The 22942-nt window shown below is 43.7% G+C and overlaps 1 protein-coding gene across 3 annotated transcripts; it reads right to left on the bottom strand.

The window, feature by feature from the left end:
• Positions 1–5583: 5583 nt before the first annotated feature.
• Positions 5584–18600, bottom strand: LOC119330516 (protein SHORT ROOT IN SALT MEDIUM 1-like). Of its 3 annotated transcripts, XM_037603626.1 has the most exons (24): positions 18447–18600; positions 18170–18321; positions 17940–18047; positions 15971–15992; positions 15696–15886; positions 15582–15602; positions 15429–15490; positions 14397–15158; positions 14264–14309; positions 13680–13772; positions 13519–13574; positions 13291–13399; positions 12100–12314; positions 11969–12032; positions 11292–11465; positions 11179–11209; positions 9933–11095; positions 9745–9819; positions 9452–9526; positions 8618–9073; positions 6813–7052; positions 6655–6696; positions 6501–6563; positions 5584–5943 (listed from the first exon to the last, which is right to left on the bottom strand). In XM_037603626.1, the coding sequence occupies exons 2-24, from the start codon at positions 18245–18247 to the stop codon at positions 5854–5856; spliced, it is 4236 nt and encodes a 1411-aa protein (XP_037459523.1). In that variant the 5' UTR covers positions 18248–18321; positions 18447–18600; the 3' UTR covers positions 5584–5853. The 3 variants fall into 3 exon arrangements, with proteins under 3 accessions (XP_037459523.1, XP_037459521.1, XP_037459522.1); XM_037603624.1 differs by having other exon boundaries at positions 15696–15992; XM_037603625.1 differs by lacking the exon at positions 15582–15602 and having other exon boundaries at positions 15696–15992.
• Between the last annotated feature and the right edge of the window lie 4342 nt (positions 18601–22942).

Below are 22942 nucleotides of genomic sequence, written 5' to 3' on the forward strand. Positions count from 1 at the left end.
ATCAAACTCTTCTGTGACAACACTGGAGCTATTGCCCTCGCCAAGGAGCCCAGGTTTCACAAGAAGACCAGGCACATCAAGCGTCGTTTCAACTCCATCCGTGAAAATGTTCAAGATGGAGACATAGAGATTTGCAAAGTGCACACGGATCTGAATGTCGCAGATCCGCTGACTAAACCTCTCTCGCGTGCAAAACATGATCAACACCAGAACTCTATGGGTGTTCGATTCATCACAATGTAACTAGATTGGTGACTCTAGTGCAAGTGGGAGACTGTTGGAAATATGCTCTAGAGGCAATAATAAAAGTATTATTATATTTCAATGTTCATGATAAATGTCTTTTATTCATGCTATAACTGTATTATCCGGAAATCGTAATACACGTGTGAATACTTAGACCACAATATGTCCCTGGTGAGCCTCTAGTTGACCAGCTCGTTGTGATCAACAGATAGTCATGGTTTCCTAACTATGGACATTGTATGTTGTTGATAACGGGATCACATCATTAGGAGAATGATGTGATGGACAAGACCCAATCCTAAGCATAGCATAAAAGATCGTGTAGTTCGTTTTGCTAGAGCTTTGCCAGTGTCAAGTATCTCTTCCTTCGACCATGAGATCGTGTAACTCCCGGATACCGTAAGAGTGCCTTGGGTGTATCAAACGTCACAACGTAACTGGGTGACTATAAAGGTGCATTACAGGTATCTCCGAAAGTAGCTGTTGGGTTGACACGGATCGAGACTGGGATTTGTCACTCCGTATGACGGAGAGGTATCTCTGGGCCCACTCGGTAATGCATCATCATAATGAGCTCAATGTGACCAAGGTGTTGGACACGGGATCATGCATTACGGTACGAGTAAAGTGACTTGCCGGTAACGAGACTGAACAAGGTATTGGGATACCGACGATCGAGTCTCGGGCAAGTAACGTACCGATTGACAAAGGGAATTGCATACAGGGTTTGATCGAATCCTCGACATCGTGGTTCATCCGATGACAACATCGAGGAGCATGTGGGAGCCATCATGGGTATCCAGATCCCGCTGTTGGTTATTGACTGAGAGCGTCTCGGTCATGTCTGCATGTCTCTCGAACCCGTAGGGTCTACACACTTAAGGTTCGGTGATGCTAGGGTTATTAGGAAGACTAGTATGTGACTACCGAATGTTGTTCGGAGTCCCGGATGGGATCCTGGACGTCACGAGGAGATCTGGAAGGGTCCGGAGGTAAAGATTTATATATGGGAAGTTGTCAAACAGACACCGGGAAGTTTCGGGGTCATACCGGTATTGTACCGGGGCCACCGGAAGGGTTCCGGGGGTCCACCGGGAGGGGCCACCCCTCCCGGGGGGGCCACATGGGCTGCGTGGGGCAGGGAGCCAGCCCCTGGTGGGCTGGCCGCACCCCCTCCCTTGGGCCCATGCGCCTAGGGTTGAGGGGGGAACCCTAGAGGGGGCGCCCCCCTTGGCTTGGGGGGCAAGCCACCCTCTCCCCTCTCCCCTAGGCCGCCGCACCCCCCCTAGATGGGTTCTAGGGGGCCGGCCCCCTTCTCCCTTCCCCCTATAAATAGAGGGGTGAGGGGAGGGCAGCCACACGACCCTCCAAGGCGCAGCCCTCCCCTCCCCAACACCTCTCCTCCTCCGTTGTGTGCTTGGCGAAGCCCTGTCGGAGTACTGCCTCTCCACCATCACCACGCTGTCGTGCTGCCGGTGGAGCTGTCTTCCTCAACCTCTCCTTTCCCCTTGCTGGATCAAGAAGGAGGAGACGTCTCCCGTCCCGTACGTGTGTTGAACGCGGAGGTGCTGTCCGTTCAGCACTTGGTCATCGGTGATTCGAATCACGTCGAGTATGACTACATCATCACCTTGCAAGCTTCCGCACGCGATCTACAAGTGGTATGTAGATGCTAACTCTCTCCCTTGACTCGTTGCTTAGATGAACTCATAGATGGATCTTGGTGAAACCGTAGGAAAAATTTTAATTTTCTGCAACGTTCCCCAACATCGGCCCCTCCTCCCCTCGTTAGCTGCCCGTCGCCTCCCGCAGTCGTCGCCGATGCCGCCTGCCGCTGCCGCCAGTGTTGTCCTAGGATATCCTGGAGTACTCGTGTGATCATCCTATGGAATGCCACCCAGGCTCAAAGGGATCATAAGATTATTCATGCTAGAAACTTCCGTGTGCAGCCACAAGCCATTATGGGCTCTGGCATAGTTGAGTAAGTTGTGTGACCTCTTTCAGTGGTAGGCTAGCAGATGTAGGGGAAAGTAGGTGTAACTGTCTACCCAGAGTAAAGAGTTAATGCTTCAGAAAGATTATGTCTCGATCTTCCGATCTTGGAGGTGGTCGAGTCTTGTGGGGAAAAGTGCACAAATCTCTGCAGAGTGTATAAACTAATCATGGTTAGTCGGTTCCCCGGTTATGGACATCTTGAGTATCTGGTATATGAATTATTGATTGATATCATCACTTTACTTAATAAATTTGTTGGGTTATTAATATTGTTACATGGTAATTCTGGCTCTGAGTTGGGGGAACCTTCTCAATAATGGTTTAAACATGGTAGTTAAATAAAATCTATTCCTTTGTTGTAGGGAAAAATTAGCTTTATGCAGATGTTAAATTTAGAGTCTCCACCAGCCAAATATGCATGTAGTGATAGCTATTTCATCATTGCTCTATGGTGTGATCTTGCCAGCATATTCCATGTGCTGACCTACACGGCTGCAACGTCTCATGTTGTAGAATTTTCAGACGAAGAGTAAGATGCGATAGGTCGTTGTCATGCACTCAGTTTTGCCGTGGAGTTGGAGGACTCATTTACCTTCGAAGCTTCCGCAGTTATTTTATTAGATGGCCTTCAGCCATATTATTGTAATACATCACTCTTTATGAGGACCTCGACATAATAAGTGTGTGATTGAACTCTGATATAATTCCTCGAGTACTGTGTGTGTCAGCATACCGATCCAGGAATGACACTTAACCACAGAGACTTCAATCCATTGGGATCGGATCGCTACAGCTATGTCAGTCGACATCCTTCGTTGGGCCATGAATCAGGCCGATTCCAGTGACGCTCAACAGAGGTCAAGGTGGGCCAAGTACAGAGAGTACAGGCGCCCTCATGACCATTGTGTCGCAGCGTACTTCACGACAAGGACTGTGATGGCGGTGGAGGAGGAACAAGAAGCGATGGCGATGGAGGTAGAAGAAGTTGCGGTTGCGATGGTAGTAAGGGCGCCGAAGCCAGGACACCGAAGCATACCGATCTTTTTTTGCATATATCATGGATTGAGATTGCTGACCGGGTTTGCCACCCGGTGTAACAAAGCATGACAATCGATCTAGACTCCGGCAAGGAAGAAGAGACGGTGGTGCGGCTCGAGGAGAATAACAAGGGCAAGGGCACCCGCCGCTCCAACCGCCTCTAGGGTCGTCGAGGCTAAGATCTAGGACTACTGTGTAAGATTTATCCCCAATACCCATTACCCTTGTACTCCGATCAGTGACCTCAAATCCGTCGGTACTACGAACTCGTGATGATGTTATGATCACTCATATGGCTATTTACCCCGATTCCCCATTCCCATAATGCGGATCGAACCTAAACGCGAATGGAATGCGAATGAGTACGTGGGGAGGTGAAAAAAGTGCTTACTGCCATTGCCAAAGTGCGGGAGGTGATGATGCAGATGCCAATGAAGGGGCTGGCGGTCGCCTTGTTGTTCTTCGATGTGCTGAAAGTCGCCGCCGCCGCCGTTAGTGAGAGTGGAGAGAGGGGAGAGGGGAGAGTGAGCAGTGAGGGGAATAACTGTTGGGACTTCGGGAAGCAACGCGGCTTCTCGAGTGTGGCTCCTCGCGTGCAAGCCTCGTCGCCCACGTGCATTGCACATGCCTAACTCTGGAGAAACTGTCGATTCCAGCGTTCCCAGCAAGACAGGCCAGAGGTGCTTTGAGTTTCGTGCTATGCAAGCCCAAGAATGAACGCAGGCAACCAAACGGGCCACAGTCTTCCTGCACGGGCCTGGTTGGCCTATATGCAAGCAACCAAACATGTCTGTAGTGCCCGGCGGAGAGCGGCATCAGACTCCCTAGCAAGATCGGTTGATCTGAGACAACGCGGCGAGCAGACTAGGGGGGCGACTTTTTTTCTTTTTGAGGAACCACGAGGGGGTGACTTTTTTTGAGCAACTTCTCGCCTGAAGCGACGTGGTAAAGGGCCGACCCAATAGCGTTGTTGGTTCAATTTTTTTAGTTCGTTATATATACTATATCGTTCGTTCACTCGATTTTGTTTTTTTCATTTTCCTTTTTTTGATTTTTCTTTGTTACATTAACAAAACTAAAATACATATATATTTTTAAAAAATCCCTTAATTTTGAAAAAAAAATGTGTGTGCAATGTTAAAAACATGTTGGTGCAACTTATAGAAAATGTTGATAGAATTTGAAAACAATGCTTCAACACATATTCAAAAAACAATGTTCAAAAACATGTGTTTAATTTTTTTTAAACATATAGTGTAAAATAAATGTTTCAGATGTATACAAAAAATGTACCATGTGTATGGCACAAGTAGACATCAAAACATGTATTTGAAAAAATGCTAATCATTGTATTTGAAAATGTTAATCATATACTTCCTCTATCCCAAAATTCTTGTCTTAAATTTGTCTAAATATGAATGTATCAAGTCACATTTTAGTATTAGATACATCCGTGTGTAGAAGACGAGAATTTTGGGCCGGAGGGAGTATTTTTTAAAAAGATTAAACATGTAAAAAATGTTCTTGATGTATACGGATCTATATTTATTATTTACGAAAAATGATCTAGATGTATAAGAAAAATATGCATGCAAACAAACCTAGTCATCGGGTTGTTTTCCCTGCTAGTTGGGCTTGATGTGTATACATGGGTTTGTATCATGTTTGGGCCTAAATACTACCTCCACCCCACAATATAAAACAGCTTGCAAAAATATTTTTGAAGAGATGAAATAGAACCAAAGGTTCTATCTTTTTGATCAGAGGTTGAATCGATCATCAGAAGACGAATTAGGCCAAATATTAAGATACATTTTGGAAAAATGAAACTTCCATTGAAAAGAAGCAAATGAAACATTTTCATAAAAATTCTCGATTGAGGCAGTATTACTTATGGACCTCACTAACATGGACACATTCACAGGGGCCTCCGCTGTCCCGGCATCGCTAATGAATCAAGTGGACTACTTTGAAGAGCAAGCTTCATGCATCAATGACGTCTCGGATTATTGTTGCGAGATTAGTTATAGCATGGGGGTACACTTGGCCATTACTCTCTTGCTCTCAACTATGGGCTTTTTAAGACTTTTGCATTGGAACTCCTGCATATCAAGCATTGGAACTCCCTCTATAAACTAATTTAAGACCAATTTTGCAGTTCAAATTGAACTACAAAAACATCTAACATTAGTGTACAGAGATTGTATTTTTTCTTTTATACTACACTAGTAGCTAGTCATATTCTCATGTTTTCCCAACCTGGCATAGTTGACACAAGATTAATTGTGTGGCGCCAAAAGAAAATAAAAAATACAACACCAGGAAATGTTATTATTATTAGGCCATTATGTTTGCTGTGTGAAAAAAATCTAATGAAATTTTCCTAGTAGGTCAACATACAAACGATATCAGTTCATTAACAAATATTCATTCAAAGAAACAAAAACTAGCTCCCAGCTACATGGAAGTACACTACTCGGGTGACTTTCCATTGATCATCGATTCACTGTCAAGAATCTCCAACAAACAAGTTCCATAACTCAACTAGCTGCTAGGGCCAAAACCAGGTCCAGATCAGAGGTCAGCTTTCTTGACAAGCTTTGTATAGATAATGCGACCATCCCTTGCAGAATTGCTCTCAGCAAGAGCAATTTGAACCATGTCCTGCAGACAGTGAACAACATGCCAGCGTTAGATGCCGGTCAAAAACATCCAAAAGATGGTCATCAAAACAAGAACCGTTATTAGTGTTTTGCAGGATGTAAAACCCACACGACGTATGCATGCTGCAGCTCACCACCCCCAAAAGTGCAAGTATATCCAATTGACAAATACACCTTATTTTTTTCCATTGTGTACTCACTAATCGTTAATAGTTACCTATAACCAATCTAGGGTGTAGACGTATACTATCAAGCTAACCAGAAGTTAAAAGGTATCCATATTGAGGTGAGAACAGAACTGCTACTAAATCGTATATACAATTTTATTTCTTTAAAATTCCTAAGGATTCCAATACTGTGAATCAAAGGACCTAAGGATACAAATCCTCCAAAAATCCTATAGAATTCATTTGAATCAGAGGAGCATTTCAGCAAGAGGTGGTAAGTTAATTAGTGGGTGAAATTTCAAGACCAGATTGGAACAAATAAGTATCAAGTTCCAGAAGATATGGTAAAAAAGATAGTATGGAATTCAATGAACAGAGTCAATTGACTGACCTTCACATCCCTGTTGGATAAAAATTTCCCCAAGTTGTGAAGGATGCACCTTAAATCATCCACCTGCATTTGTAAAAATTATAAGAATAATGTCTTCACGTATCCAAATGACGAATTGCTTCCAAAAGAACAACGGTATCGCTTATTACACTACCTTTATATAACCAACTCTGTTTTGGTCGAAGTACCTAAAAGCCTATAGAGGGAAAAGAACATCATATGTTAGCAATAACCTGGGATCCATGTAACAGACAGAGTTTTAACTTTTAATGCAACTCCTAATCTCTTATACGAGGCAACAGCAAAATGTACCTGCAACAGGTCCTTATCAACCACATCATGTTTCGCTGAATCTCCTTTTTGTGAACCAGATATCTTTCCCTCCTTACCAACAGATTTCTCTTCAACTTCTTTCAAATCTCCTTTCTCTGCTACAGACTGCTTGTCCTCTTCTGCTTTTTCCAACTTAAGATTCTCCGTTGTCCTCTTTCCATCATCTTCTGCAGTTACCTCTTCTGGCTTGGTTTCTCTTTCGTTTGAGTTATCCTCATTCTGCAGCAGAGGTTAATGAATAGACAAAGGTAAGCACAGTTTACCCATAACTAGTTTCACAGCACCTACAAGCACACATTCCTTCTATGTTTTCTCCGCTTTTTGTTCTCTTTATTCTTTGTTTGCTCGGCTGCTAGCATGTACTCATCCACGATAGTAAGCTAGTAGCTCTACCTTTATTCTTTGTTTAACTTGATTGAATTTTCTATCGTTGAAAAGGCAGTAGAGAGAAAACAAACAGGAAGTACTTTGATCTCACATCTTGAAAATATAAATTTACCCTTACTGCTGTATTTTTTGAATTATTTATATAAACTCAAGATATCCCCATCTTGATTGAATTTTCTATCGTTGAAAAGGCAGTAGAGAGAAAACAAACAGGAAGTACTTTGATCTCACATCTTGAAAATATAAATTTACCCTTACTGCTGTATTTTTTGAATTATTTATATAAACTCAAGATATCCCCATAAGGCTGTTTCTGAAAAATGCCATATCCATGTCGCGTGTCCCATCATCACAGTGCCCACATCCCCAAATCAGTGATTCCTACGTACTTCCTCCGTCCGGGTTTATTAGGCTGGTCATAGTGGGAAGTAACTTATACTAGTGTCATGCATCTGACACTAGTCTAAGTTACCACCTTCATAGTGCAAAGTAACATACTAGTGGTGTCATATGTGGCTTCATTTAATGGCTTGTAGACTCATCTTGTCTTGAGAAGCGCTATGTTACCACTTCTCATTAACTACGTGCCACATAAGCAAAAATTTCTCGAAGTGCGCTATGTTACTACCTAAGTTACTCCTACTATGACTAGCCTTAGGCCCGCTAGCCAAAACTCAGGTACCAAAGCAAGACATTAACGCTAATTATGTGTGATTTTGAAGCATGGGAAAGGCCAATCAGATTGGCTTGTAATTATAGCACGCAGCCGGTTGCCAGCTTTACTTTTGCATGCAGCCAATACATGCCCACGTCCAGCGCTATGGGCAGTTAATGGCATGCAGCAGGTTGCGCACGCCGTTTTGCATGCAGCTAATTAATCAGAAGTTTTAATGAATCTAGCGCGCATGCAGTGGAGAAGATCGAGGGAAATTAATTCAAGGCCTTATAAATCCAGACGCGGATGGCTGGCTCACGGGCCCAATAAACCCGGACGGAGGGAGTACTACTTTAACTAGAGAAATCTCAATATCTATATTTTTATATTTATAGTGGTGTAAGCTCTCAAATATAATCCAGACGTAAAACTAGAGCAATTAGCCTTGACAAGTGAGCTAACACTACACTCCATAACAAGCTTGATGAGTTGGTGCTTGCAGCTTCCCACTACCCTTCAATTCTGTTGGAACTAATTGGAAATGTTCCACATGTAGAAATACATTATTTTACATGAGGGAACATGGGCAAATCAACAAGCATCCATGCTGTTATGAAGGAAAAGACCATCCGGTAATACAAAGAGTAGTTTCTTAAGCAACACGAGCTAATATACGGTCACTTCGCAGTTGTGTATATTATGTGTGGTGCAAAAGGGTACGGAGGATATATGTGTGCATTACCTGTGCTTCTGCCGGCTCTTCAGCAGTGGCATCATCCATGTCCTCGGCGCCTTCATATTCTACTTCATCGGGATCTTCTTCATATTCAGGATCTTCTTCCTCCATTTTCTCATCAGCTTTAGGTTCATCACAGGCAGCTGCTGACTGATCTGCGTCAATCTTTTCCTCACCCTCTTTCATCATTTCATCCTGGGCAGCATGATCTGTACTCATCTTCTCGTCATCCTCTTTTACCAGTTGCTCATGGGAAGCTGATGAATTATCACCAATTATCTTTTCTCCACCCTCTTTTATTGTTTCATCATTTTTACCTGGGTTACCTGAGGTACTTCCAGTTACATTTTCATCAGTTGTCTTTAGTCGCTTCTCCAAGGATATTGTGTCTTCCTTCTTTAGATCTTCCTCTCTTTGGCGCTTACGTTGATTCCTCCTCACAACATACTGCCTGTAAAGTTTCTGTGCGGACAAAACAAGCTACATGAGGAAAACTGAAAACAGATCACTACCAAAACCTACTGGATGCGGCTCTGCTTCCCTCATGAAGCAACCAATTCTTTGCTTTAGTACACTCCACAAAAATTACCATGAACTACCAGGTTACAAACTTCCAAGTCCCAATTTGGACCATTACAGGGAGCAATTATCCTAAAGTTTGGTAACAACATTGGTAGAATGGAGTCGGATTCTCAGTTATGCCCAAGCTACCCGACATTTTTCTTGCAAGCATACTCGGCTACCAAACTTCAAAGTAGATGGAAGTAGACTTGAATGAAAAGCTAACTGCTGATCGTGTGTCAAAGCTTACAAAGCATAGACAAAGCACAAGGAAGTTACCTCAAGAAAAGACAGGATCACACAACCCATTCTGTATTGAAGCATTTCGCTGAAAGACTCAGCAAACAAAGAAAGCTGAAAAGTAACAGAAGAACATATCAATCATAAATGTCAAGCCCCATGAGCATCACCACAAAAGCAATTTAGTAACTTCTTTGTGTTATATGCTCATAAATTTGGTAGCAGCCAAAAATACAGGACAGAGATATTTGCTGAAGAAAAAAATGCAGAGGTAGGGATCTCTTGTAATGACAATTAGCAAATTATTACAGAAGCCAGAGCAGAAAATGGACCTCAAATACAGACTCCTCTGTATCATTGGCGGTGTAGTCCAGGAGGCCATCCAATGAAAGGGATGTTGACCGGAGCTGCAAATGAAAACCATTCAATAAGATCTCGTAGGCAATAAGACCATGCTTGAATTATAGTTTATAGTATTATATGAAATAAAAAAGATAACTATATAGCATGATGACCATACTTTATATTCTTTGCTCTTTTTGGCCTGGAGAATGAATCCTGGGTGTTTAGGAGGTTCATCAGACTTCTTCTTTTCTTTGGTGTCAATGGGCGACTTTTTCTTTGAGTCCATCTTCTGGTCTTTATCCTTTGTTTCGTTGTCATCCGTTTTCTTGACACTCTTCCCGTCTGTTTCATCAATTTTTGGATCTTTCTGTTCCACAACTTCCTGCTGGTTAACCTTATCTGTATTTGCCTTTTGATCATCAGTCATTATGTCTCCCTTTATCTCCAGCTCCTGTTCTTTCTTCTGATTTGAGGTATCTTCAGCAGGAGTTTTCAATCCTTCTTCTTTCTTCTGGTTTGAAATATCCTCAGCTGGAGTTTTCAATCCTTCTTCTTTCTTCTGGTTTGAAATATCTTCAGCAGGAGTTTTCAATCCTTCTTCCAGCTTAGTCTGTGAATTCCCAGCGTCAGTGACGCCTTCAACAATCTTCTCCGGCTGCACATCCACATCTTGTTTACTTGCCTCAGCAGGTGCAGCAAGGGCTGTTGGCTCAGTCGCTGAAGCAGGAACTTTTCTTTTAACAATCCTGCGAATGACCTTCTTCTTCCCAGTTTTCTTAGCCTCAGGCTGTTGAACGATGCCAGCTCCCGCCTTCTCTTTCCCAAGATCCTCACTTTTCTGTTCAATGTGCTTTTCGACGGTTTTGCTCGCAGTTTCTGCCACAGCATTCTTGTCAACCTGAGGTGATTTATCCACTGGAGCTTCAGCAGTTGGCTTTTTTCGAACAACTTTCACAACCTTTTTTATTATTTTCTTTTTCATGGGCTTTTTATCCTCAGTGACATGGTCAACAGAAGCATCACCAGAAGTGTTTTCTTCAACAACCCCCACCGTCTTCTCAACTTGCTTCCCAACATTGTCAGGATTCTTCCCACCATCACCAGCAAGATTGACATCTCCATCTTTGCCCTGCTCTTCCATATCAGCATCAATTTTCTCAATCTTGGCAGCACCATCACCCTCCTTCAGTTCCATTTCAGCATCAATTTTCTCAATCTTGGCAGCACCATCACCCTCCTTCATTTCCATATCAGCATCAATTTTCTCAATCTTAGCAGCACCATCACCCTCCTTCAATTGATCATTCGTACTTTTAGCATCGCTTGGCTCCTCTAAAACTGCTGACAAATAAACAAGGATTAATTATTTTATTCATTAGGCAAGGAAAAGGCAGTGAATGATAAGTGAGGGTCTTTCAAACCTTGTTTCTGTTCCTTTGGATCACCTGGGCTCTAAAATGCAACGGGAAGTAAGAACCATTAGTGCTGTTTCAGAAGAAAACAAAGTATGTTATAATAGTAACCACAAGCTTACCTTTTCCTTCTTCATAATCAGCTGCTCCCTTTCTATCTTTGATTTTCGGTATGCGATCCAGTTGTCCCTCCATATATCCATAGATGGTACGCATTCCGACAGGTTTGGCACAAACAGTACAGTAATTTCTTTGTGACTAAAAAGTCCATCATTGCCAACTCTGTTGTAATGGACCTGCAGTATAATGCATGTATTACATTATGCTGATGACTTCAGCAATAATAGCATGCCTTGAAAAGCGAATGACTTAATTACTGGAGTAAATGCTCTCATATTATCCTATGGAAGAGCCAATAAACCACATACGAATAGGGCTTGATATCGCAGTTGCAACTGACCAGTTACCAGTCATAATGTCTAATATTCTGATGGTTATTAGCACAAATATCCTTTGGAATATTGTCATTTCGGATAGGGGAGATTTTAAAGCACAAATAGCAGAGAAATGTCAAACAATTTAACAAGAAGCAAACTGATTGGTAAAGAGTCATAATGCAAATGTGCATTATATAGTTTTGGAATGATATATGTGTTTGCGCTTCTACAATTCAGAAGAGAATCCAGTTATGACCAGTTAAATAAAAGGTATATCATGGAAGGGTGATGTTTTCCATCTAAAGAAGACTATATTCAAGAAATACAGTTCCAAGAAGGTGCTGAGATAGATTTAGAAGTACCTCGAGGAAACGATTCCAACTGGTACAATTAGATAGATCGACTTGAACCAGTTCCTTCACATATCTGTCCAAGAAGAAGGGTTAGCAGAGTTGCAAGTCATCCATGGTACATTTACTTGATGAAGGCATACCTGATAGCCGTTCGAATCAAGCAAGAACAGTCAACCACTGGATCTCCACCATCAAGTGCTGCATTCCAAGGGCCTCCAATAGCAAGAAGTGAACGATCCTTCTTGAATACAGCAAATTTTAAGATATTGTTCAAGTGCACCACTCGTTCCTCAGTACTTCTCATCGACGTTATGTCAGCAAAGGCGCCATTGCTCATACCGCTCATCAGAAGTACCTGCACATGGGCATATATGTAAGCACAGAAGGAAATTACTTCAAGATGGTTGGAGTTACCTTGTAAGGTAAAGACAGCATAACAAGTGCCTCTATATCCAGCCAACGTGAGATAGATTTTTTCTTTTTTGGATTACTTAAAAGCACTAAAAGCAAAACCCAAGCCAACGTCGACCCCAAGACAGACTCTTGTGATTTTTTACAATATCAGATGAGTAAATGCAATGGAAACATTCCTCCAGTTTCAACAAAAAAAGATTAGGCAAAGGCTAGGGGGTAAGCACGCGATGGGACTACCATGGAGACATATAAATACAAACACCGCAATAACTAGATTACATATGCAACATAAAATTGTACTAGCACAACTTTATTTTCTGAGACGTCTCTATGTCACAATGTGATGGAATGATGAAGACCTATGTTTTTAAGGCGACGCCTTACCGCCTTAGGGAGGGGGGGCGCTTTGGCGCCTAGGCGACGCCTAGGCGGGCGCTTTGGACGCCTAGGCGCCCAAAGCGGTCGATTTTCCAAAGCGGAGGGGGAGCGCTTCGACGCCTAGGCGTCGCCTAGGCGTCGCCTTAGGGACGCTTTAAAAACATAGATGAAGACATATTTTTCATGCAAGGGAAATTCATCCTACCAAAAGCTAGAATTGGACTAGCATTTCTCAAAAGATTGCTCGAGGGGCAAGCATGATATCCAGGGGAAGACCATAACACCCTTGGATAGTGCAGGTCAGCAGCACAGGTTGCACTTCATGTACTTGCAAGCAATAATTTTCTACAAAGTGAGTATTAATGCCCACGACAGTTATATACCACATGCTTTCTACAAGTATTGCTATAGCATGTACAATGACATAATTCATTCAAATAAACACTATCTCTACTTATTGTGGGAGCTACTACTCAAATCAACTACAACTTAATATAGTTCATACTTCAAAATGAACACAACATTATAAACAAAAAGACCTTTGCATTCCAAATCGTTTCAGGGGTCTTTGTGCTTGATGTATTCTCAGAAGAGACCAGTGCGCTTTCATCAGCTTTATCGTCATCTTCACAGATGGCATGCTCCAGGCTATTTTACAGCAACACAGTATAAAACATGTCATTAATAGGAAGCTCAAGAACATTTAGCAAGAAAACCAATAGAACAGTACATGTATCTACTTATGTAGTCCCAATAGAAAAGCATACCTCACTGGTGTATGCAGCGAAAGATTTAGGCTTTCTTTAGCCCAGTTCAAGACAATCTACAGAACAAGTAAATCACAAATAAGCAAGGCAAAAAAAAATCTACAGTACCATGATTTCACGTTAAGCTTTGATCATCAACATTCATGAATAGAATGTCAAACCTTAGAAAAATCTGGAATAACTGATAGCCTAGGATATCTTTTTGTCAAAGATAAACAGTCTCTCTCCTCATCCACCAAACGAAATGGCAAAACCTGCACCAGACAGCCCAATTAGCAATGAGTTCCTATTGGGCATCAGACTAAAACTGCTGCATAACTGAACATACTAAATATGATGTTTGCATATAAAGGAGGCGGAGAGAAATGGAGGATGGAAAACATCTCCGTGATTGCTCAATCATATCCACTCTGGTGCAATCTATGCTTAAGGTGTGAATAGTCTTACAAGTTATCCAAATTGGAAGAATAAAGAATGAGAGATCTCCAGACAAGTGGCAACAGAAAAGAGAAAGTGGCTAGGAAGGCAAAAACAAGGATTGGTGTAGATAGATGGGTAAGTGGAACCAGAATCTCTCAGATATTAGTTCTGAGAGTGGACGTATAAGTTTGCAAAGATCTCAGGGTTTACAAGGACAGCAGTGAAGGAAACTGGAGACCAGAGTGCATCAAGGAGGCACGTAAAGAATTAATACTATCAATTGATTTTTGCAAGAACACTGTGACAAACACAACTGTTCGTTTACCTTGCACAAATATTCTCGCTTTATTTCTTTAATAGGTGAACGATGCCTTCAGGACAACAAACGAAAGTGTTAGTTTAAAAGGCTGCACCAAAGACGAAGCGCATCCACAAAGCTATAGAGAACATGGAGACACCTATGCACAGCATCACGTCGAGGTGAAAGGCGCCGCAAAGGCTTCTCAGACCTAACAGAAGAAGAACGTCGTCGATCACCAGGGGTTCTAGGTGGAGTGCGCTCACGCCTTGAATCAGCTACATGCTTCTTGTTCCGCTCCTTCTCCTTCTCGCGGCGCTCGCGAAGACGTTCTCTTTCATGTTCCCTTTGACGCTCCCGCTCCCTTTCTCTTTCACGTTCCCTTATTCTTTCACGGTCCCTTTCCCTTTCACGTTCTCTTTCTCTTTCACGGTCTCTTTCTCTTTCACGGTCTCGAAGGTCTCGCAACTCCCGTTCCCGTTCCCGTTCAAGCTCCTTTTCCCTTTCAAGTAGCAGATCCCTTCGACGTTCCTCATCTCTTAGATCCAGCTCACGACGATAACCAATCCGGTCAATTGCACGTTCATCGACCATGGAGATGCCTTGACGTGCACGGGGTAAGATGTTGTCACGGTAATCAGAATCTGAAGATGGATGGAGAAGGCCTTTCCCCGAGGCATAGTCACGACCAGGGGGCAGACTCATCCCATAACCACTGCTTGATGATCCTTGCCCATAGCCAAGACTATCAATGTTTGTCCTAGGGGCGCCACCCAACAATGATGATGTCTGTTGTCCTCCATATGGAACATTCCCAAGAATGGACAAGTTGCGATGGTCAGCTTCAGCCCTTCCATATGTACCAATTTCCTGAGATTCTTGATGGATTGGAGCGGACCTTCCTGCAAAGTAATCGGCTTGTCTGCCAGAAATGCATACTTTACTCAGTGCATGTGCTATGTTTTGTTGCAGTGATAAAACACACGAAGGATCGCAAATTTTAGCTTTCCAAAAGTGCCGGTGGCATACATTAAAATAACTAACAAATTTTAGTCCTAAGAAGAGATGTTTGGAACATGCAGATAGTCATTCATTTGATGCACTTTTTAAAGTGAGAATGATTATGGTCTACCATGTGGACAAAAAACCTGAACAACATATATGACCTGGCTCTGGCTGTGAGCTAACGTACCTCATATCAGACACAGGCGCCAGCTGAGCTTTCAGAAGTGGCTGATGGCGCATTGTTGAACCCTGAAAAATTAACAGAATAGAATTAATTATTAGCTATAACAGACAGCATTAAATGGCGCAGAACGTAGTTTTGCAAGGGAAAGAACACTACCTGCTCTACACGGTCATGAATCTGAGATATAAAAAAGGTGGTCATAAGATTAAGTTCGCTAAATTAAATAATTCAGGGGGAAAGCCCCAAAAAAAGTGAGCACACATTATTGACCTGATGGGCTGCAGGTATATGATCAGGATATCTTCTATCCAAATCAGTAAGGCCATCCCTCCTGCCAAGATTAGCTGAGTGTTCACCATACATTCTTCTCTCTGATGTGTAATCGGTACCATACTGGTCTAGCTTCTGTGCATATCCACGCACAGCCATATAGTCATCGTTTGGTCTTGCCAAGTTAGACCCTGCAGATCCAGATGAGAACTTGGATGACTGAGATAGTGAAGATGTATGAGGTGGCAGGCTAGGAAGACTAGAAGAATCCGGACCTTTGCCACCAACTCCCCCAACCTGCAAAATGTTTAACCAGATATTCAGTTAAGATATCATGCACAGAACTCATGAAACAGTTGTGCCACTTGAAACTAGAAGGAGGTGAGATCTGACCATGGAAGAAAGTAATCAACATACAATACAGCTGAAACAAAGAGACGAGATGGACACTGAGACAAGGCCTAAAAAGTGCAAACTGAGAAATAGCAAAAGAAAAAGACATGAATGGTTAACAGAAATCTCTTCCTGGTGTCCGCTCTTCATGGTACGAACTACTGGTAAAGTGACTTAACGCGTTAAATCTGATAAAATGCACAAAATTACAAATATTATGTGAAGGCAAGTATATATAAGTTTATATTAAATGACGCACGAGATAAATTCAGCCCAGGAACAGCTTCTTAACCTAAAAGAGTATGTTTATGTTAATTTTTCCCCAAATCATTTGATTCCTTGATATACAGATAAGCTATGTGATACTACGTGACTACCAACTACAGTGCTAGTGGACTAGCCAGCAAATTATTCCAGCACTTGATCTGTTCGCTGCTTCGAGGTACTGCTATGACACCAAGCCAGTTAACATAGCCAACTCACATAAATATGCACTCCTTATCTAAAAGAGGACCCAATTTGTTAAATTCTGAAATATGCACTCTAGCATTGCTTGTTTCAAAAATATCGAATATGACATGCCTGGTGCAAGCTCGGTTGTTTTGATGGTGCATCGTCATAAATGCAATGATAATTGGTCAAACCATATTCTACTCTGTCCTGCCATTAATCAGTATGGTAGGGGCATTCACATAAATGAAATGATAATTGGTGGGATCTATTATATTTTGCCATATTCTTATTTGGAGACAAGAAAAACTTGCAAAATGAAACAGACATCAAATCACCTGGTAATTACGCGGCACAAAGAATGAAACAGCAACAACACAATGCTGACCTTGGGATTATGTAGCTGTAGATAAGTGCTACAGAATCAATCCATTGTTTCCTATCTGTGGTGGAAAATCAGAAATATATCTAGTTTGCAAAAACCCTCAGAAGTCTCTAACACCACTAAACCGTCCGGGCATGATCTGACAGACCTATGCAGGGGAGGGGCAAGGTGGAGGAGATGGCTTGAGGGCAACCTTTACTTGCGATCCTTCAGATTCTTGCAGTTTTAAGCTGAAGCTTAAACCTCACTATCAGGATATATATAGAAAGATGCATACCGCATACATAACTAGTATGTTTTGGACATTGAGTAATCTATAGAATGGCATCTTTCAGAGCAATATTCTAGTGTGGACTAATAGATTATGACGGGTGATAACATCAGCCACTCAAAAGGGGCATATGAGCTAGATGCTGCATCATTGCTACTTATCTTTAAAATCTGTAGATATCTGGTTCTTATTTTGTACGATTATCCCACAGGGCCATTATCAATTCCTAGGTTTTTTGGACTAACAGAATCAGTGACCTTTTAAACATTCCAAAACAATTTAGGCACAATGCCGGGATGACATGATACTAATTGCTCTTCATGTGGATAAAGGAAAGGATAAACAAACAAAAAAATCAGGCCCAGGAGGACACCTTAGTTTTACTTGGGTTCAGACAGCAAAATTTTAGATAATTTTATTTTAGCTAGAACCAATAATCCTGGCCAGCCTCTTCAGCACTGGCCAAACCTAGTGCTTTCTTTTATCTCAGATGTCCATGTGGATACATCAGATTTATGAGAGCATGAAGCTGCGCAGTTCTACTAACCATTTGCACTCCAAAGGCATCGAACTGGCAGCTAATAACCTTCATTATTTGCCTTTGCTATAAAGATTCCCCCTAACAACAACTCACAGAGCAACTTAAACAGTAACAGTAGTGAGCATGGATGGCATTAGGAGGGTAACAAATTGCACAGCGAAACCAATTCTGAAAAATGTTCACGAACTGCGGTTAGTTAACCACCTGCTGTGTGCCATACACCGACGCGTAAGGCCCTCCATACTGCCCAGCAGCACCCTGTCCGGCGCGGGCACCTGCCGCAGCTGAGGCCCCAAATCCACTGCTACCAGGCTGCACGCAAAAGTAGGGCAAAAGAGCGCAGGTTTTTGCGCACATAAAAGATGAGAACCTGCCACACATCTGGATATAACAACTAAGCAGATAACAGATCAGCGCGTTTTTGAGAGACATACGATTTGGCCGCCGTAAGATTGCTGCCCGCCGTATGGTGGCTGCTGCCCGTAGGGATTGGGACCTTTGGGCGGAAACATGGCGGACGAGCCCGCCCAGGGGATACTGCGCGCGGGGTCGCGGGAACCAACGGGAATCTCGCGAACACCAGCCCCTGCGAGACAAACCCTAGACATCACACCATGAACAGGGCGCAAACTAGAACCAATCCGGCCGAGACATGGATGCGAGCTGGAGATGAGTGGAATCACAAGATTTGTGCGAGGGCCTAGGGCTTACCTCTGGAGCTGGAGGAGGACGCAGCGCTGGAGGGGGCGAGCTCCCGCTCGGAGAATTTCTGGAGTGGGAGAGCTCGGTGGGCTCCGGTGGAAGAGGGGCGAGGGTTTGGCGGCGGCGAGGTGGGACTCCGTAGGAGGGACGCGGCTCGGCTTGGCTAGCCTATTTATCAAGGAAGGTCGGACTGAACGAGAAGTGCGTTCATTTCGGGGACTCGTCGTGGGCCTTCTGGCCATAGGGTTCCAAAAAAAATCAGGTATCCGCTAGAAAAAATACATTTTGTTCTAAAAAAATAGAAAAAATACATTGTTTTCTTTTGCGGAGAAAAAATACATTCATTTAATATTTTAAAATTGCTTCAAACAAATTAATATTTTAAATGAAAATATTCGGTTAATAATAGTGTGAAACATTTCCATAGACATGGATACAACAAGGAAAACGTTTAAAAAAGTACGATGATTTCTTGGCTTCATCAGCCGTGTCTGTCGCTGTTTGATCAATGTGGCATGAAGCATCGCTCTGTTCCCACGTGAAGTTAACCCACCTATTTGACTATGTGGTCATGGTAGCATCTAGTCGCGCGCTTGGATATGATTGAACCCCGCGACTGTTTAGCGGTTCCATTTTGCTTCTACTTCACGCATGATGTTTATTGCTTAGCCACGTAGCTACACATGTATGTGATGTTACAAATAATCTCAAGCGGAAGCACATAGCAAGCACAAAAACGAGAATTCCATAACACCATACTCTTGACGTTGATTGTTAGTGTTTGTTGGATTTTGTGCTAGCAAGCTAATGGAGTCGCGGTTGCTTGGATCCCTCCTCCCAAATGGTTGCTTTGATATAGCAATGCTTAGAGTAGTGTCCTTTACATTGTCGCAGCCGTCGTCGAAGCATATATACCACTGCAGCAGCATCGGAGTAGTCAGGTTGTCGTCATAGCATCGTCGAACCATCTGTGCCATCGTCGCAACATTGCCATGGCCTAAGCACGCCGGCGCAACATCTTCGAAGTGGTCGGGCCTTCATCGGAGCATCACTGCTGTCGTCGAAGCACGATGTCGCTGCATGGTCGTGATCGTTCGAAGCACGCCACCGTCGCAACATCATTGAGGCGGACAGGTTGTCGTCGTAGCATCGCAACCATCAAAGCACACCACAGCCATCAAAGCATGTTGTCGCAACATCATCGAAGCGGTCGGGCTACTATCGCAGCATCATTGTGGCCGCCTAAAAGGAACAGTATGGTCTAATGAAGGGGTGAATAGGCGATTAACAATTATTAACTTCCCTTCCAAATACAGGTTCAATAAGAAAATAGGTTGTTTAGATATGCAACTAGGTGGATAACCTATATGGCAAGCTCACTAAAAAGTACAATGATTAATATAAGCAACACAATATAAGCTTGCGCAAAGTAAGACAAGGATAGAAGTAACCGCAAGTGGAAACGAGAATGTGTTTCCGAAGTTCTCTTCTTTGGGGGAGGTATGTCTCCATTGGATGTGCAGGCATGATGCACCCCAAACATCACAATGTCTCACCCTATTCTTCTCACGCCCTTGCACGATGCAAGGTGTCGTGACTAGCAGTGCCCTTTAAGGCGGCAACCAAAACATTTGCAAACAAGGTTGGGGTAATATCCACAACTTAGCTGAAGGCTCCTGTCGGTGTCAAAACCGGCGGATCTCTGGTAGGGGGTCCCAAACTGGTGCGCCTAAGGCGGAGGGTACCAAGAGGCAGGGGACACGATGTTTTACCCAGGTTCGGGCCCTCTTGATGGAGGTAAAACCCTACGTCCTGCTTGATTATTCTTGATGATATGAGTAGTACAAGAGTTGATCTACCACGAGATCGGAGAGGCTAAACCCTAGAAGCTAGCCTATGGTATGATTGTCTGTTGTCCTATGGACTAAAACCCTCCGGTTTATATAGACACAGGAGGGGGCTAGGGTTACACAAGGTCGGTTACAAAAAAGGAGATATACATATCCGTATTTCCTAGCTTGCCTTCCACGCCAAGTAGAGTCCCATCCGGACACGGGACGAAGTCTTCAATCTTGTGTTTTCATAGTCCAACAGTCCGGTCAAAGGATATAGTCCGGCTGTCCGGAGACCCCCTAATCCAGGACTCCCTCAGTAGCCCCTGAACCAGACTTCAATGACGATGAGTCCGGCGTGCAGTGTTATCTTCGGCATTGCAAGGCGGGTTCCTCCTCCGAATACACCACAGAAGAGTTTGAATACAAGGATAGTGTCCGACCCTGCAAAATAAGTTTCTGTTGGAAATATGCCCTAGAGGCAATAATAAATTGGCTATTATTATATTTCCTTGTTCATGATAATCGTTTATTATCCATGCTAGAATTGTATTGATAGGAAACTCAGATACATGTGTGGATACATAGACAACACCATGTCCCTAGTAAGCCTCTAGTTGACTGGCTCGTTGATCAATAGATGGTTACGGTTTCCTGACCATGGACATTGGATGTCGTTGATAACGGGATCACATCATTAGGATAATGATGTGATGGACAAGACCCAATCCTAAGCCTAGCACAAGATCGTGTAGTTCATTTGCTAAAGCTTTTCTAATGTCAAGTATCATTTCCTTAGACCATGAGATTGTGCAACTCCCGGATACCGTAGGAGTGCTTTGGGTGTGCCAAACGTCACAACGTAACTAGGTGGCTATAAAGGTACACTACAGGTATCTCCGAAAGTGTCTGTTGGGTTGGCACGAATCGAGACTGGGATTTGTCACTCCGTGTAAACGGAGAGGTATCTCTGGGCCCACTAGGTAGGACATCATCATAATGTGCACAATGTGATCAAGGAGTTAATCACGGGATGATGTGTTACAGAACGAGTAAAGAGACTTGCCGGTAACGAGATTGAACAAGGTATCGGGATACCGACGATCGAATCTCGGGCAAGTATCGTACCGATAGACAAAGGGAATTGTATACGGGATTGATTGAATCCGCGACATCGTGGTTCATCCGATGAGATCATCGTGGAACATGTGGGAGCCAACATGGGTATCCAGATCCCTCCGTTGGTTATTGACCGGAGAGTTATCTCGGTCATGTCTGCATGGTTCCCGAACCCGTAGGGTCTACACACTTAAGGTTCGATGACGCTAGGGTTATAGGGAATAGATATATGTGGTTACCGAATGTTGTTCGGAGTCCCGGATGAGATCCCGGACGTCACGAGGAGTTCCGGAATGGTCCGGAGGTAAAGATTTATATATGGGAAGTCCTGTTTTGGTCGCCGGAAAAGTTTTGGGTTTATCGATAATGTACCGGGACCACCGGGAGGGTCCCGGTGGTCCACCAAGTGGGGCCACCAGCCCCGGAGGGCTGCATGGGCCAAGTGTGGGAGGGGACCAGCCCCTGGTGGGCTGGTGCGCCCCCCCACCAAGGCCCAAGGTGCAAGGGAGAGTGGAAGGGGGCAAACCCTAGGCTCAGATGGGCCTAAGGCCCACCTAGTGGTGCGCCCCCCTCTCTCCCCCCTTGGCCGCCCCCCTAGATGGGATCTAGGGCTGGCCGCCACCCCTAGGGGTGGAAACCTAGGTGGGGGCGTAGCCCCTCCCCTCCCCCTATATATACTTGAGGTTTTGGGCTGCCATAGACACGATTCAATCTCCTTCTTGGCGCAGCCCTACCCCTCTCCCTCCTCGTCTCTTGCGGTGCTTGGCGAAGCCCTGCTGGAGTACCACGCTCCTCCACCACCACCACGCCGTCATGCTGCTGCTGGATGGAGTCTTCCCAACCTCTCCTTCTCCCCTTGCTGGATCAAGGCGTAGGACACGTCATCGGGATGTACGTGTGTTGAACACGGAGGTACCGTCCGTTCGGCACTAGGATCATCGGTGATTTGGATCACGACGAGTATGACTCCATCAACCCCGTTCACTTGAACGCTTCCGCTTAGCGATCTACAAGGGTATGTAGATGCACTCTCCTTCCCTCATTGCTAGATTACTCCATAGATTGATCTTGGTGATGCGTAGAAAATTTTGAATTTCTGCTACGTTCCCCAACAGTGGCATCATGAGCTAGGTCTATGCGTAGTTACTATGCACGAGTAGAACACAAAGTAGTTGTGGGCGTCGATATTGTCAATTATCTTGCGGTTACTAGTCTTATCTTGATTCGGCGGCATCGTGGGATGAAGCGGCCCGGACCAACCTTACACGTACGCTTACGTGAGACCGGTTCCACCGACTGACATGCACTAGTTGCATAAGGTGGCTGGCGGATGTCTGTCTCTCCCACTTTAGTCGGATCGGATTCGATGAACAGGGTCCTTATGAAGGGTAAATAGAAATTGGCAATTCACGTTGTGGTTTTGGCGTAGGTAAGAAACGTTCTTGCTAGCAACCTATAGCAGCCACGTAAAAACTTGCAACAACAATTAGAGGACGTCTAACTTGTTTTTGCAGCAAGTGTTTTGTGATGTGATATGGCCAAAGGATGTGATGA

This window comes from Triticum dicoccoides, chromosome 7A (assembly GCF_002162155.2).
Source record: "Triticum dicoccoides isolate Atlit2015 ecotype Zavitan chromosome 7A, WEW_v2.0, whole genome shotgun sequence".
Taxonomy (NCBI): domain Eukaryota; kingdom Viridiplantae; phylum Streptophyta; class Magnoliopsida; order Poales; family Poaceae; genus Triticum; species Triticum dicoccoides.